Source organism: Rhineura floridana, chromosome 14 (assembly GCF_030035675.1).
Source record: "Rhineura floridana isolate rRhiFlo1 chromosome 14, rRhiFlo1.hap2, whole genome shotgun sequence".
NCBI lineage: Eukaryota > Metazoa > Chordata > Lepidosauria > Squamata > Rhineuridae > Rhineura > Rhineura floridana.
The window spans coordinates 1,932,511-1,950,876 of NC_084493.1; the positions used below are offsets into that span (position 1 = coordinate 1,932,511).

At 43.1% G+C, this 18,366-nt stretch overlaps 1 protein-coding gene across 1 annotated transcript; it reads right to left on the reverse strand.

Annotated features, from left to right (window-relative positions):
• Positions 1 to 714: 714 nt before the first annotated feature.
• Positions 715 to 10,615, reverse strand: LOC133369941 (FK506-binding protein 5-like). The gene is made up of 4 exons (XM_061595737.1): positions 10,287 to 10,615; positions 4,517 to 4,554; positions 3,478 to 3,544; positions 715 to 2,517 (listed from the first exon to the last, which is right to left on the reverse strand). Exons 1-4 carry the CDS (start codon positions 10,354 to 10,356, stop codon positions 860 to 862), a joined length of 1,833 nt encoding a protein of 610 aa, XP_061451721.1. The 5' UTR covers positions 10,357 to 10,615; the 3' UTR covers positions 715 to 859.
• Positions 10,616 to 18,366: the final 7,751 nt, after the last annotated feature.

The window sequence follows — 18,366 nt, forward strand, 5'->3', positions numbered from 1 at the left end:
ACTGCTAAAAATGGAATGCTGGACATCATGAATCTTTGGTCTGATCCTGTGATAGAACTCCCAGAGGCAACCCTTGAAAGCAAGAAGTGCCCCTTTTGGTGTTCATGCTGCAATAACGGTATGCCTTAACTCAGGTCTTTCCTTGAATAATCTTTCACATGAAAGAATTGGTGACCTAAAGTGTAAACTCATAGCTCCATTGTATGAGTGGAAAGAACTATCAATTTCGTTCTTTTGTTCTCTATTTTTTTCCAGCCTTAAATTCAGTTCTCCATATTTATGCAGCAATTTGCAATTTTTTTTAAAATGAAAATTCTTCTGCATTTTATTGTGAATTTCTTGTGACAAACACATTTTTGGATGCAGTTTTGACTAATGTACACATTATTGCAAGCAATTTCTCCTAATATAATGCATTTTTGTATGTTATTTGCACTAATATATTCATTTTAAGCACGTTTCCCCCTAATACATGCATTTTTGTAAACACTGGTTGGAGAACTGTATCACAAAATTCATATAAGAGCAAATTTTGAAGCATTACTGTATTTCAATTCTCATATTGTTTTGGAAAGTGTGAATTTGATAGATTCAGCTTTAAATGTCAAACTGGATCGACTTATAGCCCATCTCTACTGCACAACAAGCATTCGGAAGATCAGTTCAAACTGAGGGTGAAAAATGAAAACAAAATTATTTAAAAATAAGCATTTAATTCCACATTTGTAAAGGACTACAAATTGATATGTGTGTGTGTGTATAAATATTTAAATGGCTGTTACAGACAACAAATTGGATCTCTAGTCATACGTAACTTGGATGAAAAGTATCTACAGAACCAAGAAACAAATGTGTCTTCTTAAGAGACTCTTCTTTCCTTCATGGCTTGTCTTACAAGCTCCATGTCTTCCTTCAACAACTGCTGCAACATTAGTTTGCTTCGTCCTTCAGGATTTCCACAGAAAATGCTCTTTATGGCATCGAGGACTGCCATTGCTCTGTCAATAATATCCTCAGCAGCTTTTTTATTGGGTGAATTCTCTGCATATGCAGTTAGATGGGGACTAAAACCATATAGCAAGTTAATAAATGCTTTTAACTTCCCCATTTCCACTTGTGCATTTTCTGCCTTTTTTGCTAGAGGTTCGGGTGGAGATGGAGGCAACTGGATTGTCACCGCTGATACAGGCACAGTTCCTGATGGCAAGGGAGGAAGCACCACTTCCACCTTCTTCTCCTCCTCCTCCTCTCTCTCCTCCAAGGGAGGAATTGCCACTTTCACAATCTCGTTCTTCAAGGAAGGAAGCACCACTTCCACCTTCTTCTCCTCCTTCAAGTGAGGAATTTCCACTTTGACAATCTCGTTCTTCAAGGGAGGAAGCACCACTTCCATCTTCTTCTCCTCCTCCTCTCTCTCCTCCAAGGGAGGAATTGCCACTTTCACAGTCTCGTGCTTCAAGGGAGGAAGCACCACTTCCACCTTCTTCTCCTCCTCTCTCTCCTCCAAGGGAGGAATTGCCACTTTCACAGTCTCGTGCTTCAAGGGAGGAAGCACCACTTCCACCTTCTTCTCCTCCTCCAGCCTCTCCTGCTCCAAGGAAGGAATCTCCACTGTCACCTCATGCTCCAAGGGAGGAACCATCACATTCACCTTCTCGTGCTCCAAGGGAGGAATCACTACGTTCACCTTCTTTTCTTCTTCCAGCTTCTTATCCTGCTCCAGCCTCCGCTCTGCCTCTCCTGCTAGTTCCAGAGCATTTTTTAGGTAGCTCTCTGCTTTTTCAATATAGATATGGAGAGCTGGATCTTCTTTAACTGAGGAAGGTGCATTCTTTACGGTTTTGATTAGTGTATCAATCAAATCCAAGATGTCTGCACTTACAGGCTTCTGCTGGTGTGGCTCCACAGCTTTTTCATCATTTCTTTCCTGTTGTGGTGTGTTGCTGCCATTATGTAGTGTCACATGTAATTTTTTTACATTCTTTAGAGACTCCACCAGACTTGCCAAGGCTCCATTTGTTAGCTGATCAAAAGTCTTAGCTTTTTGCTTGGTAGTATCCGTTTCCATCAAAAGTGACACACTGACCAGTGATTTTTCTGGAGTCGTTTTATCAGAAAACAAGACAATAGAAGCACTTGTCTCAATTTCGAGATTTTCTGGAGTATTTTTTTCTGAAATAGCTTTATCAGTATGTAAAACAACGGATGCACTTGAGTCACTTCGGAGTTTCCAAAACGCTGTCGTAGTGGTAGGGGTAACAGTCCTGGTCATGGCAACTGTTTGTGATGGCTCGATTCCATCCATCTTTGGCTTCATGTTTACCCAAACAGTGTCAACTGTCTCAGATGGAGACGGCTCTATGTTGGATACCATGATACGTGCTTGTTCTGTTGGTTGTGGGGTTTGTGCCTGCTCTGTTGGAATATTTTTCACCATATCTTGCAAAAGGCCCACAAGATTATTCAAAGTCTTCTCTTCTTCATTTGTTGCTTCCACTTCAATTGAACTGGGAGCTTCTGTAAAGCAGAAAGTGAGGCTGTGTAAACCATGAATGTACCAATCCTTTGCTCACTTTCTCCTATTCTGTAAGTAAAACAATTTCTAAGACTCTCTCTACACTGCAACAAATAATAGCACAAGTGTTGTTGCACAGTGTTGGTTCATAGGTCTTGTCCCATCTTAAGATGCAGCTTCCTGCTCTTTTCATTGCTATGGAATTACAAATCCAGTGTTTTTTAAAATGGGCTATTGTGGGTGTGTGTGGGGGAGAGTTGTTCTCTGACTTGTGGGAACCTTTGCAAATTTTTAATGTTTATTTTTAAATTCACAAGGAGAAATGCACAACCAAACCGAGGCAGTGCAATACAACATATTGAGACTGCAGATGTGCACATGTGGAGATTGCTGCAAATTTTTCTTCCTATAGGTCTTCCTTACTTACTTACTTGGCAGCTCTGCATCAAACTACCTCCGGACGGGAGGCCAGTTACCTCACTGGCATCTCTTACCTTGCTTGGGCTGGAACTCTTCCCAGTAGCCCAGGAATATTTCACAGCATTTTTTCTCCTGTTTAGATCCCTTTTCCAGCCTTTCTTCTTGATCACACCCCAAATCTGTCTATGTAATTCTTCTACAGGTCAGCTGATCACCTGGCCGATTTACTTCCCATGACTTAATTACAGAATAACTTTATGTATGAAACAATGGCCAGGTCCAGATGTTTAACAGGCTTGATTTGTGAACCTTTTACGCCAGAACAAGCAAGCCAGGGCAAGAGCCTAACAGCTACCACACACACACTGAATAGACTAGTTCAACACAGATAGCGAGTCCTGCCTAGAATTGATGCTTCTTGTTTTAGAAAACAGAAACAGAGACAAAGGCCTACTCCTACAGGGATTGGCTTCTCTGAAACAGATTTCTCAAAGTGATTTTGTAGCAAGTAGAGTATGGGAAAATAAAAGAAGAGTACTTACCCTGGGCTTTAAGATTGCCTGGTCCCTCTGATGAAATCTGCACAGTCATAGTTGGATGCACGGCTATCTGTAAAAGAAAAAGTTACTCCAGTCATTGCCACATGAATATTACTTCACTGCAACAGCAAGTTTTTCATCATTTGCCCTATGTCTAAATTAAGTAAGAAGTGTCCAGATAATCTTGATCTACATATTTAACACTGGAAGAAAATGTAAACTACGTCCAAGTGTCAGGATCCTGCCAGACAGAACCCTAGGGAGACTTTCTCAGAGGAAGAGACATAGAACCCTGCACAGAATCCCAGCACAGTTGGGAACCTGGTAACGCCCTCTACAGCCCTAAGACAACGTGAATTACCTAGCCTCAGGGACACCTTGCCTTCACTCCACTCCCTTTGCTACAGATTGCGCGAGGAATAACAAGATGAGAATTGTAAAGTGGTCTACACTGGATGCAGTAAGAATGTCTCGGGTGCCTTGTAGTAAATTCAGATTTTACTTCTTGGTTCAGGACCAATGATAAGTAGAAAGCAAATCAGGTCAGTTTGTTTTTTAAATTTTGCAGCAGGTGGGGCCTGACTATTATCAGGGCTTAACCCTTCCCTTTCCAGCTGCAATTTTGATGATTGACCCTCTCCTGCTCTATTAGTCCGGGGGGGGGAGTTTTACTGGTGTCAATAGATTTTTCCAGGGCTAATAGCAGCATAGGACGCTGATTTTTGTTGGGATCACAGCTGGGGAAGGATTAAACTTCTCCTCTCCATGCACTGTGGTCCCCAAAAAACACTCCCCCCTGCATCTGCTTTTATGTTTTAAAAAATCTCCAACTTGCTTTCTAATGCATTTATTGTCATGTCTAGTCTGGTCTTTTGCCATTCCCAGTCACATGAAGGTTAGTGGTTCAAAACACATACACCATGTTTACTGTCAGAGAAAACAGCATTAAACCATTCATATCTACTTTCCTCAGAAAGTGCCTTGTTTAACTTGAGAATATCAGAAATATGAGCCATTTTCCAAATACTGAAATTAATATTACCTGCATAAGTTTAAAATTTTCATAAGTATGATGCACACCTAAAAACAAAACAAAACAGATTTTTTAAAAAATAATCAAAACATTACTTTTAATTAATTTTACAGTGGCGATGCTCACTCAGAAATCAGGTTTCTGCACGTCGTATTTAACAAACTTATGTCATTTAAAAAAAAATGTATCTGTTGCAAAGCCTTTGGGATAATATTAACCCAACAAATACATGCATGTTTAGCTTTTAAAAATGCATTGATTTAAAGTCTGCAGATTTCTTTTCACAGTATTACCTCAGTCAAACTTTCAAAACATGGGCTGAAGAGAAAATGTAAATGTACTGCCTTCAAGTTGATTCCGACTTATGGCAACCCTATGAATAGGGTTTTCATGAGGCTGAGGGGCAGTGACTGGCCCAAGGTCACCCAGTGAGCTTCATGTCTATGTGGGGATTCAAACCCTGGTCTCCCAGGTCATAGTCCAACATCTTAACCACTACACCACACTGGCTGAAGATACTGAGCTGTAATCTCAACACACTTTGAAGATTCACAAGGCCAGTAGAAAATTATACTTAAAATAGCAACCTACAGTGACAAAATCATACACAAAGACGCCTTGGCAAAGCCTACCTTGAGGAGGAAGATGAATATGTTACATATATGTAAAAGGATCTTATACCACAAAGAGTTTTAAACAGGAAAAATATTCCGGAGGGATGCCAAGAGGGAATCAAAGAAGGAAATTGTCTGGAATTTTATGCAAAATTTCAAAAGAATTGAGTTAGAGCATCCAAGGTTAGCGACAAAGAAACTTTAAATACCTTTAGAAAACAATTTTAATGACACTTTATTGATTCCATGTTATTATGGTTTGATGTCCAGTTTCATTTTGAGACTTTCCCAAGTACACATACAAACATGATCAACATATTCAGCATATACAAAAATCTTAAATGGTATTTAGAATTTTGAAAGGTAATGAAATATGCTCAAAAGTTTTAGGCCCGTGACAAATTCAGAATGATTACTGAAAGCAAAATAGTGTAGGTATTGCTCTACATACTCTCAATAAAGAAGAATCAAACTTGTCCCTCTTGCTTCCCTCTGCCCCTATGAAAGGAAAAAGAGGAGAGATATACCCAACCAAATCATACTCTGAGTAGTCCCACTGAAATCTAGGTCTACTCTGAGTATGCTTAGATAGGACCCATTTTTACTTAAGTCTGAAGAAGCTCTGTAAGCTTCCAGCATAGACACATAAAGTGAACAGAGCGTGTATCAGTATAAGTGTTGCCATTTCCTCCTCAAGGTTCTTTTCTATGCCACTCTGGGAGGAAAATATCTATTGCAAAATATATATATTGCAATATGGGTAAGATTTTTAGGAATGAATTCTCAGAAGTTGAAAATTCAAATCTTCCCAAAATAAAGAGATTATGCTCTTAATTTTAAGGACCTTTGTATATGCAACTATTCTCTATACTGTATGGTTTTTTATTTATTTGGATAACATATAGATTGCTAAACATCATAGCAGTGTACAACAATAAAATACAGTAAATAAAACAGATGAAAGCAGTTTTTTTCAAAAAAGAATGATACTGCCTATGTTTAGACAATTCTCTCAATACTGTAATGAACAAAAGAGAGAGGCTGCTTAGTATTTCTAAGTGAACACCTTAAGAACAGCAAAACAAACTCCAAGCGGAGCATTTGTGTGCCCAACGAATATCATGGCAGTGGAAGAAAGGAAAAGAAACTGTTAAGTGATGTTGAACCAAGGTTGACTTAACACAGAGACAAACACACACAGAGAAAATAGGAAGTCTCTGGTGACTGCTCTGTGTTTTGTCGCCTCTGGGGGATGAATATAAACAGAAGAAAGGGAATATGACCTAGGCTGTCAAGAAAATTGATCAGTACTTAGCTGTCATCTTTTAAAATTTCTCCCAAACTGTTATGGAATAGCAAATAATGTTGGATGTACAGGCTGATTGGCTGCAACTTGACATTCAACCTTCCTGTCCATCTTTCTTATCCAGAAAACCATTTTATATGCTGAAATGGGAGACAAGTTCTGACAAAAATGTAGACTACACGTCTCTAAAGACAGAGTATCATTTTTTTAAAAAAATGGTTAAAGAAGAAAGAGATTCCTCCCCACCCCCACAACTGTGCCAATTAAATGAGGTCGCATAAGCTTTATGGTACTAGCTTTCTTATAGAAAGACACTTTGTTCACTTGTCTCTCAGGTGACGGAGTATTACCTATTTCATGGGTGCACTTAACTCCTGGAGCTGAGTCAACTGGACAGAGATCCTGGAGGCAACTTAAAAAGCTTTGAAAGTGAACTAACACCTTCTGTGGCACCCTGCCCCCAAGTGATAGAACAGATAAAAATTTTCTTAACTTATTTATTAATTATTTGATTTATATCTCGCCCTTCCTCCCAGCAGGAGTTAGACTAAACACCGATGTGATTACTTTTACATACACAATTCTCAATGGTTTGGGTCAAACATACCTAAATGGCTTAATTTGCCCATGTCTCCCATTAAAAGCTCAAAGTACATATTCAACTGAAAATCCCTCCCAATTACAGTTTTTAAAACATATAGCACAATTCATCAATAATAATAAATAATAATAAAATTTTATTTCTAGGCCGCCTATCTGGCCGAATTAACGGCCAATGAATGCATTAATCCTTGCCTGTAAAGTAGTCCAAAAGTCTTATTTATTACATTCGTATCTAGAAGTTCTGCAACCTAGAACCCTCCATATATTTTGGACTCCATTCTCCACGGCCATGCTGGCTGCGACTGATGGCAGTTGTAGTATGGAGGGCACCAAGTTGGGGAAAGCTGGTTTATATCCTGATGGATATAAATATATAGATCATGATGGAACTCAAGGCAGTCTAGCTAGGGTTCCCAAGAGGTCTCCTATACAGACCAGCTCAGTTTCAGCAAGATGGCCACATCTTGGACCTTCAGGCCGATTCTTGAGGCTTCCTTTCCCCAATATTTCAGCCAAGGCTGAGGTGAGACAGTATGTTGCCCAAGGCAACCCAGATCCATTCAGGATGTCTCACACTCTTGACCACTGTGCTACACCACCCAAACCAACCAGATTCAAACATCAAGGGCACATAACAGAGAGCATTTTTCTACTGGGAGCTCCAGTTATAGCACCTCTGGGGATATTTGCAACTGTTCTGGCTGAAGTATCTTTCAGTAGTAGGAAAACCTTAGAGCTGATACAGCACTCTGCATGTTTGGCACATTTATACATGGTGGAAAGCTTATTGGTCACAATCCATAAAGTACTAAAAACTTCAATAAAGATTTGAACAGCATCAGCAGCACCATTGGGCTTAAGGGCTGGACTGTGCCCATTATGGATAGAGTTTGTCCACATTTTGTGTATCAGAAATTTCAGCCACTACTTCGCATTTCAAAAACACATGTTGGAGACGATATGCCTCTTAATGCCAGTTGCTGGGAATCACAAGTTGGGAGAGCACTGTTGTGCTCAGGTCCTCCTTGCAGGCTTCCCACCGACATCTGGCTGGCCGCTGTCAGAACAGGATGCTTCACTACGTGGGCCATTGGCCTGATCCAGCAGGCTCTTCTTATGGTTGTGAAATTGGCATTGCTGTGTAGAGCCACAAGGGGCTGTTAGGATCAGTTACTCGTTTCCCATTGATTAAAAGATGTGGACCACCTTCTCCACGATGAGCTCTCCTGCTCGTGAATCTCAGCAGGAAGAGGCTCTTCACCCCTTCAGCACCTGAAGACAGGAAGAACATGGGAAGATGCCGTATACCGAGTAAGGACATTGGTCCACCTGGCTCAGCATTGTCTTCTCCATTGACTGGCAATAGCTTTCAAGATGGGTTCTCTCCCAGCCCTACCTGGAGATGCCAGAGACTGAATCTGGGATCTTCTTCATACAAAGCAGATGCTCTGCCACTGGGCTATGGAGTACAATGCTGTGGCTTTCAATCTGAATTGTATTTGATTGAGATATAGGGGAGGGCCTTCTCTGCTGGTCATGCCCAAGCTATAAAACAAACTGTTAGGGAGGCCCACTTTGCCTCCACCTTGATGGCCTTCTGCCACGTCACAAGGCACTTTTTATTTCAACAGGAATTTGCATTAACAACCTACTGACTTTTTAAAAAAATTCTCCTTAGAATTTTTGTAAACGTTTATCTGCTGCCCCTGTCTCTTTTAACTCTTTGGTTTTAGTTATGTTTTTTGCCGATTGGTAAAATGGCTTTCAACATAAAAAGTCAAGTGTTTTTTTATTAAAGACTACAACAGGAAGGCGGGGTATAAATGCTCTTAACAGTAAGTATTGAAGTACCCATGACTATACTTGATCACTATCACCACATTCTTGCAACCCCTTCCTGGGAGAAATTCTTCTTTTGCAATACCTGGGTGGAAATAAAAGCCAGGTTAGTTATCACCCTGATATAAACACCATGAGACTAGCTATAGTTGTGGAAAGAGGCTTACTCCTCTAGAAAAACCCTCCATAAACAATATTGATAGATATTTTAAAAATGTACAGCCTGTCCTTCAAATCCAGGGTGGGGAGGAGGCTGGATAAAATGTAATGTTTACGTAAGTGGTAGCTCAGTGAATAGCGGTATGCATCCCCTTTATTTTTTAAGCAGCTTGGCTTCTAAGAGCAGAGATGCCCCCACCCCACTCTTTTCTAGGCTTTTAGGGTGGTCAAGAGTTTTCAGGAGAATTGTGGATGAGTGAGAGGCAGACTAGAAAGTGTCATAAACAATTCCCAGAGTGGCCCTGCTGCTCTTTTGCAGCAAAACCAAATGTCTTATGGCACCTTAAAGCTCCCAAACAGGAGTGTAGTCATCTGAGGTCTTGGGAGTGTCTGAGACTCCTTACTTTTTTGGGAGGAGGGTCCCTATGTCTCCAGCATCCTACAAGTTAATCAGCATGAAACGGGAGTATGTTAGCCACTGAAAAGTGTTTTTTTAGCATGCTTCCTTGTCCTTTCTTGCTGATTGGAGCCAAAAGGAGGAGAGCCAGCCACTGAGAGGACTCTTCTCAGTAGTTGACACACTCTTCTTTCATGCTGATTAGCTCCTAGGGACCTCTGTTGTTGTGGGAGAAGGCATTAACAAGGATCTCAGTGTGGTGTAGTGGTTAAGGTGTTGGACTGCTTTCGAATCCCCACACAGCCATGAAGTGCACTGGGTGACATTGGGCCAGTCACTGCCTCTCAGCCTCATGAAAACCCTATTCATAGAGTCGCCATAAGTCGGAACTGACTTGAAGGCAGTACACACACACACATTCTCAATCCAGTAGCAAAAAAGGGAGGGCAGGGGAATAGTTGCGGCTGTCTTGAAAGGACCCTGCACTTCTGAATTTGCTACCACATTACTGCTCCCAAATGCAATTAATAAAAACAATTGGTAAATTGCATTTGTGAGTCTTAAGGTGTCACAATCATCATCACCACAACCATCTGTAAGGTGCCCCATGCCTCTTTGCGGATTCCATCACCATCTTGGCAGCTCTGCTGTTCACCCCCCCCCCAACCTCCCATTTTCCGTGGCGGCAGCGGGTGGGGCAGATTTGGGGAGACACCCCCTCCTCAAGCTGCGTGGAGACGGGGGACCCCCCTTGCCTAAAGATGCTGCGGTGTGTGTGTGTGTGTGTGTACTTGAATGAAGGAGGGAAGGAAGGAGGGCGGCGGCAGAGAGAGGCTGCCTCCCCCTCCCCAACTCACTCACTCTCGGCTGGGGGTCCCGGGAGGAGGAAGCCCAGGAGAGCGCAGAGGAGGAGCCGGGGCCGCCGCCCCATTCTCCCAACGGGCGGCTACTCCGGGAGGGCGCTCCGCATGGAGGCGGCGGCGGCGGGGCCCGGCGAGGCAGAGCAACCGTCGCTCGCTCGCCCGCCCCTCCCCCTCACGCGGAGAGACGGAACCCGCCGAGGCCCGACGTGGAACCGACGGAGCCGCCGCCCGCCCTCGGGGAGCCCAAGCGCTGCCCCCGGCGCCGAGGCTGAGCGGGCACTCGCCCCTCTCCGCGGACTAGCGACGCCTCGCCAGACGACGCCCCTCCCGCTTCACCGTTATTGTTGTTGAGGGGACTCCCCTGATGACGGAGGACTCTAACTCCCATCATCCCTGGCTCTTGGCCGGGCTGGCTGGGGCTGATGGGAGTTGGAGTCCCAACTAAAAAATACCTGAAGGGCCACGGACGCCCCTGAATAAGATGCCCTGGGCTCCTACTAGGAGGAAGGGCGGGACATAAATTTAATTTTTAAAAAGATAATTAAGACACCACCACCCCCGGGAGAGAAATTCTGTCCGCTTTTTCGTCAACGCAATCCCCCCACCAAAAAAACAAGTATTTCCTCGCACACATTCAAAACTGCCCTATCATGCTCCCCATATCCCCCCAGATGTTTTTCCGCCCTGGTGCCCTCCAATTGCCCCCCCACAAATTTCCTCACTCATACAAGACACTGCCCCATCATGCCCCCCTCCCCATGGCTATACTTCCTACCCTCATACCTGACCACTGGCTGGGGCAGGCAGCATTGAGTCCAAAATCGGCAGGGCACCATGTGGGCTATGCTTTTCTGTGCCACATATCCCCCCCCCGTACATGTTTCCTCACACACAACCCCTCCTCATACCTCCTCCAGGCAGCCTTCCCTAACGAGGTGCCCTCCAGATGTTTGGGAGGGCGGGTTCCCCCCTCAAAGGGTGGAGACAAGGGAGAGGGCCTTTCCAGTTGTGGCTCCCTGCCTGTGGCTCCCCCTCCCTCCAGCAAGGAGCACTGGGCACCTTGCTGGCATGCCTGGCACCAGGTAAAGACTGCTAAAGACCGCCCCCAGCCTCTTGATAGACTGAAGAGGAGGTGGTTTCATAACTAGTGTGCTCCCAAAGCTGCCTGCTTATTGGGGTTGTTTGGATGGGGTACTGTATATGTACTTTTTAAAAGGTGCTCCAAGTTGCTTGGAGACCTTCTTGTAACAAGCAATTAGTAAGTCTAATAATAATAGTGCTTTTTTCATATGATGGAACTCACCAGTACAGAGTACCAGCATTATTTTTTTGCTGCCCGTGGTACTGGCACTCTGCACTTTTATCAAGGTATGTGACCCAACTCCTCACATCCCTGGCTGTGGGCCATCCTTGGGGCTATGGGGAGTTTGAGTCCAGCAACATCCAGAAGGTATCAGGTCGGGGAAGGCTGCACTAGAGGGGATGATGCTCCACCCTAAACACATACCACCCTGCCACCAGCCCTTTTGATTTCATCCCTTCTTTCCAGAGTTTGGAAAAGTTACTTTTTTGAACTACAACTCCCATCAGCCCAATCCAGTGGCCATGCTGGCTGGGGCTGATGGGAGTTGTAGTTCAAAAAAAGTAACTTTTCCAAACTCTGCTTCTTTCCCCTCCTCTCCACACACAAGCAGCCATTGGCAAAGCCCCTTGTCTTCCATTCCTCCGTCCACACAAATCCATCTTCCCCACACTTCACCCGAGGCCTCCCTTCCAAAACAACCCCCTTGGTAAGCACGCATTCGGTTTGCCTTCTCCCTTGCATTATGTCCTCCCTTGTTACCCCACCCCAATTACAGCCCCCTGGCCCAAGTTCAGTGGGATTAGCCATCCTGCTCCCTCCTCTCCTTTGCAAGGTTGTTTGCAGAGCTGGGCCGGTTCAAGTGGTCCTGGACACTCTTCTTAAGGCAGGTGAAATGTAATGCACAGCAGCAGCTATCCAAGCCACACCAAGTCACATTGTTTCAGGGCAAAAGAGGCTTGGCAAAGTCTACTGTTCTGAGTAAGGCACCTGACGTTTCTTACCGGACTTCTCAGTGGTTTTCAATGCCATCAACTGGAGTATCCTTTTGATCTAGTCAGCCGATTCCATTCATATCTGTACCAATCAGTTTCAGGTGACAGCAGATACACTGCAGCTCTGTAACCCACATCATTTCTTGTGTGGGATTCCATCTTGTCCTCTATGCTGCTTTAAATATGACTGGTCAATGACCGTAAATAAAAATGATGACGATGATTTAAAGACTATACAAAACTACAAAGGGAGTTGGAGGGAAATGTCACCATGCCAGTGACACTCAGTCCTCTGCTCCATCTTCTTCAGGTTGACGTCATCAACAGGTTCTTGAATCAATTAACAGGCTGGCAGAGGGCCAATACACTGAATTCAAGCCAGGTAAGACTGATCAGGATGTTAAAATTTATGCTCCCAGGGAAGCTAATTCACATGCTCTGGATGAGGTTACATTCCCTAAAGCAGATAGGGGACCTCAGGTCTAGTGTAGGGGCTGAATGCAGCAGCCCTCTCTATCCTATGGTTTCAGTGATTGTTTTCATGTTGTTATGAGTCAGAACACTGTTCTTTCCTAGTTTGTAACCCGCCCAGGGGTCATTCTGCTGAAGAGTGGGTAATAAATAGATTTAAGAATCTGGCCATTGGGACTGTCCCCAGGCCACACCCCTCACCTGCCCTGCCTAGTACTCTCCTTGACTACTTTTGGCTGGCTAGCATCTGTGATAATGCTTGTGTCTAGAAATTTGTGACCAATTTGTGTGGCTGGAATATAGCCCACTGTACAAAGGTAATGCACATTCATTGTTCCATCCACTTTTGCCTCTGGCCACGTCCAACATTATCCTTTGCCTCCCCTGTCCCCAACTAAAAAAGCTTGCTCACCTCTGTTCTAAAGCATCAGGTTTGTACCTTAGGTGCGCTTTGGATAGGCAACCGTTACCGATGGATGCCCTGGTGTCTTCTGCAGCTCACATAACATTTTACTAGCTTGAACTAGTAGGGCAGCTGCAATCTTTCTTGGAAGAACAGAACCTGGCAAGTTATTCACACTCCTGTGAATATCCAGATTAATTACTGCAATCCCTTCTACCTGGGGCTGCCTTTGAAGGCTATTTGAAAACTTCACTTGGTTAAAAATACAGACGCTAGACTAACTAGTATGGGCTTATGGGGGTATTCTGCTAGTGCTTGAACAGCTACATTGACAGTTCTAAGTGGGTCTTGGCTTTTCAAACCGTGAACGGCCCAGCTCTATCTCCCACATGAGCCTGCTCAGGCATGGAGATCTTCAGGGACCGGGAATAGAAATATTTTGACTAACAATACAAAACATAACAAATAGCCTTTTGGGTTAATCCATATAATTCTATAAAGACAAGATCATCACAGTTTAGTATGGAAAATTTTAATTGCAACTGAAATTTTGATTGCTTCTGAGAGACACTGTTCAATAACTCCTTTTATTAAAGAATGGCTCCATAAAATATGGAGAACTGCATAATTGTCAAAATTAACGGAGACTATAAGAATAAGAGGGAAGAAAAAACCCACCTTAAATTGGCTATTGTATGAATGACACACATATCTCTGCTAATAAACAAGTATAGGCATTTCAGGATACTTAGGCTGCAATTCTCAACACACAAGGGAGAAAGGCCTAATGAACACCGTGACACTTACTTCTTAGTAAGCATTCATAGGATTATGCTGTTAATGTGCAGATTTTTGTTTAAGCAAGCAGTGTGTTATCTTACACGGATTTCCTTCCTTGTGTAGAAATGATTTCCGCTCTCCAGACATTCTACATTTCATACAACAATGATCATACTTAAACAATGACCCAATAACAATGCAAAGACCTTTAAAGCAGCAAACACACCATCAGATCTCAGATGAGGTCATGGTTAGAACTCTCATCCTGGAAAGGCCCCTTGCAAATTTTCACCAACTTTACAGGTAAAAATTAAGCTGGCTTAACCATTCTTTCCTCGAGTGTGAGACCCTAATACAGCCTTCTCCAACCTGGTGCCCTCTATTTTGGACTAAAATTCTCATCAGCCTCACCCAGCATGGCGAAGGCTGCCCTAACATTACACCAAATAAGGGCATCTTTACTAAAAGCATAGAAATAAAGATCTCCACATGCCCCACTGAAATGGAAGCTAGAGAGGAGGGGGTGCATTGCACCCACAAGCTGCTTGTTAGAAGTTGGTAAGCATGTCATTTGCACTGAATCTGCTAAAGATATTATATGAAAGCTATACATGGAATCAGGAAATTGATATATTTTTTGTCTTTCAGTCCAATTATATCACATCAGGGCGTTAATATATTCTGCACTGAAGCCTCAATTTAAAAACACACAATGTTTTAAAATCCCTTTAATACCAAAAAGAAAATAAGGACAAACATATAACTAAGCCTGAATATGATTGTACAAAGGGCCAATTTGCATTGAAATACAAGTCGGTATTTTAGGAACCAGTAATTTTGAGTTTTTTAAATTCTATGCAATGTTATTGCTGTGTATTTTGATCCTCTATACATGTAAAATGGATTTTCATTATTGAGTTGTCATCTCTAGAGATCCAACTATGCCTTCATATACACAGTCTTTGCAATTCTTTGAAGCTTTACAATGTCCCCCCACCCCCGCTGGAGTTCAAACATAGCAAAACATTCCAGTAGCTGATAACATAAGAAGAGCCTGCAGCTGGATCAGGCCAGTGGCCCATCTAGTCCAGCATCCCATTTTCACAGTGGCCAACCAGGTGCCTGGGGGAAGCCCGCAAGCAGGACCTGAGTGCAAGAACACTCTCCCCTCCTGAGGCTTCCAGCAACTGGTTTTCAGAAGCATGCTGCCTCTGACTAGGGTGGCAGAGCACAGCCATCACGGCTAGTAGCCATTGATAGCCCTGTCCTGCATTAGAGCAGCACACCCAGATCATGCACTTTCCACACAAAAGAATCAAATGTACACCAGCTGTGGACTAATACATAAGAGATAACTTTCAGATATCAGGGCATGTGATAACTGCTTGAAGCATGTTATAAGACACAGTGAAACAGACTGAGCATAGGTCATAAAACCATTTGGTTGGTTCCAGACTGCCCTGTTTGCAAATATACAAATGCTCTAATCAAAATTTTCAATTGCCTGTGCATGTGCCATATCAAAAGCCTCCAAGCTGGACGATGATCACAATCTATTAGTCCAAAAATGATGTACATTTGGTGCTTTTTATGAAAAAATGCACAATTTTCATGAAATTTTGACCTATGCCACACTATACCTCCCATCTTATTGCCCTGCTTCAGCTTAGTTTAGAACCTAAGTTCTCCCCTTTATCCTCTTGCCACCTGAAATGCATTAAGAGTTGTGAAAAAATACGTACACTTTCATTTTGGGGCACTTATGCTCTGGTGGGGGAGACTGCCAAATAATGTTAGGAGTACATGTTTTTCTTCCCTTTGTAATGTCAGAGGTTCCTGCAGAAGGGGAGAGAGCAACCATTTTCATTTGTATTTCTCACTGAACTATGGTGTGATCACACTTTTACAAAAGCTGTTATTTTGCACCACTGGTTGTAAAGAGGCAAAACAGCAGAACCTTATAAAATTGCACAAGACTTGCAAAACAGTATTCCTCTGATCATTGTTCCTCCCACGTCTGCAAAAAACAAAACAAAAAACGGGGGGGGGGGGGAGACAAGTATACCAATAGGTCTGCAAGTATTTCATTTGTGCTAACATTTTCCAGAGATTTAACACTAGACACTATCCTCCTTCAAGACTTAAAACTCTGTGGGATAGGCAGAAATATCAGCAATTGCTAGACTAGCCTGGGAGGCACTGATGGACTTTTCACCTAATTTGTGCAAGCAAATCAGTTGGCCTCAGAGGCATGGTCTCCACCTGCTCTTCCCTATGCAGTATAAGGTAAATGTTTGTCCTTGAGTGATGAGCACTTTGTGGTTCTGGGAGCCTATTCATAGAACTATCATGCGGCCTTGAAGAATGCCAACAAACTCGAAATGTCTTCGTGACTTACCCTCTCTTCCTCTGATGTGACCTACAAAGGGACCTCTCTTCCTCTGACCTACCTAAAGACTAAATAAAAAGTACAGGCCATCATTAACTGATATTTAGGAAGAGGATTTTTTTTCTTGACTTAAGAAGGTTGACTTTGCAAATTATCATGAGACAAGCCAAACAGCCCAGTGGACCTCTCCCATGGCACTGCCTGAAAAGGTGAATGCTGAAATACCAAAATCACTTCATGATGTCTGAACCATTACTCTTAAAAAGTTACACCACTGGAATACGTTGATAGAGCCAATTAAAAAGACAACAAACGCTGGTGTTATGCAACCAACTTAAAAGCACTGACACAACTTTATTTGGCCCTGTACAGGGATCACTGAGGGGTGACCTGCATCCAGCCAATCTTTCCAGAATCACCACAAGTGAAAATATATAAAGTCAGCCCTCCACTAAAATTCATTATTTTAAACAGATGAAACTCAGGAAGTCAGCTTAGTTCCACTATCTTGGCATCACTATCATGTTTGATTAGGCTTCTCTCTGCTTCTTGGGAGGACCAAGAGCAAACTTTCAAGCCTGGGGAGAAAGGAGAGATGAGGCCTAAGTGTCATTAGTGTGGCAGGAAGATCAATTAACACAACGGTATGACCCTGTTTAAACAGCATTCCGACATGAAGAGGGAATGTGCAGTATTCCTATACAAACATTATTCCTGATCCTGCAGCTTGAAGACCTGGAAATGCTCCAAAGAAAGTGATCTTGCAAGTACCAAGCATTCCTTTTATAAATACCCCAGTGATTACCAAAAGATCTCTTCTCTCCTCTGGGGAGTTGTGCAAGAGGTGCAGTGAAAGAGAAGAGACATGTGAGACTGCTTGGAAAGCAGAACCGTAACAGGATACCCCACCAGCAAGGGTGCCAACAAAAGACAACCCAGTCCAACAAAGCAAGGACTCCCAACGCCTCTTCTCAAACAAGGCCTGATATAAGGGAGAAAAATGCAATCACAAAGAACTACATCCTCCTCCAGTCGCTTCCATTTTTCTTCTTCCAGATAGATTCTCTGCCTTCTTTCGATGCCTAGGTGTAAATGCAGGGGGAAAGGAGCTTGCAAAAATTGTATCAGACCATAGTTGAGACATGACTCTCCTGCAACAATTCCCATTTGTCAGCCCCCAAATCCCACTTCAGCCTTGACATGTTTCACTTTATGTCATGGTACAAAGCACTGTCAAGCCCTACATTCAACCCCAACTTTAACCAACACCCTCTATTATTCTGACTGCCAACGCTGTTGTTCATCACCCCAACAGGAGCTCTGCTTGGACCTTTCTGCTTCATTTCATGATCACACTGTTGCTCCACAACCCAACAGTACTTCTATTTGCTACCATCACCAACTTTAAAATGCCCTCCATTTTTCTGCATTCTCCATCAGGTGTTCCTTTTTGCACAGCCTAGTGCCCCAGACCAGACTCAGTGGATATTACTTGGAAGAAAACCTGTCTAACTTAATTCAAAGGCTGACATCATACATTTTAGGCAACTAAAGAGATCCCTGACCAACCTTAAAGCAACTAAACACCCTGACCAACCCTTTCCTGGAAAAAAGTTGATTTTCCAAAATCTCTACAGATAGTTTACACCACTGCTGCACTGTTCACATAATCAGGATTCCACCTGATTATTAAACATCCGCTCTATCTTTTTGTAGTTTACTACTATTGCTTCTTGTCCTACTCTCACTGGACAGGTAGTGCAAGTGCCCCCCCATCTCTTCTTTTTGAGATCCTCCTTATTTTATGAAAATGGTCACATGTGACAGCCACAGAGAAGTTTCTTGCAAGCTTTCTATCTTATCGCTTTCCACTTGACTCCTCTGCATTCAAAGCAGCCTACTGTTTCCAGGAACCACACCTACCCTGCAACTGGAAAAGAAACGTTTATATTTCTAGAT

Coding starts and splice junctions, on each gene's coding strand:
- LOC133369941 (XM_061595737.1), bottom strand. CDS start 10,356: ATGGGGCGGCGGCCCCGGCTCCTCCTCTGCGCTCTCCTGGGCTTCCTC. Junction 3,545..4,516: donor AAAATTTTAAACTTATGCAG/GTAATATTAATT, acceptor TTTCTTTTACAG/ATAGCCGTGCATCCAACTAT. Junction 2,518..3,477: donor AGGCAATCTTAAAGCCCAGG/GTAAGTACTCTT, acceptor TCTGCTTTACAG/AAGCTCCCAGTTCAATTGAA.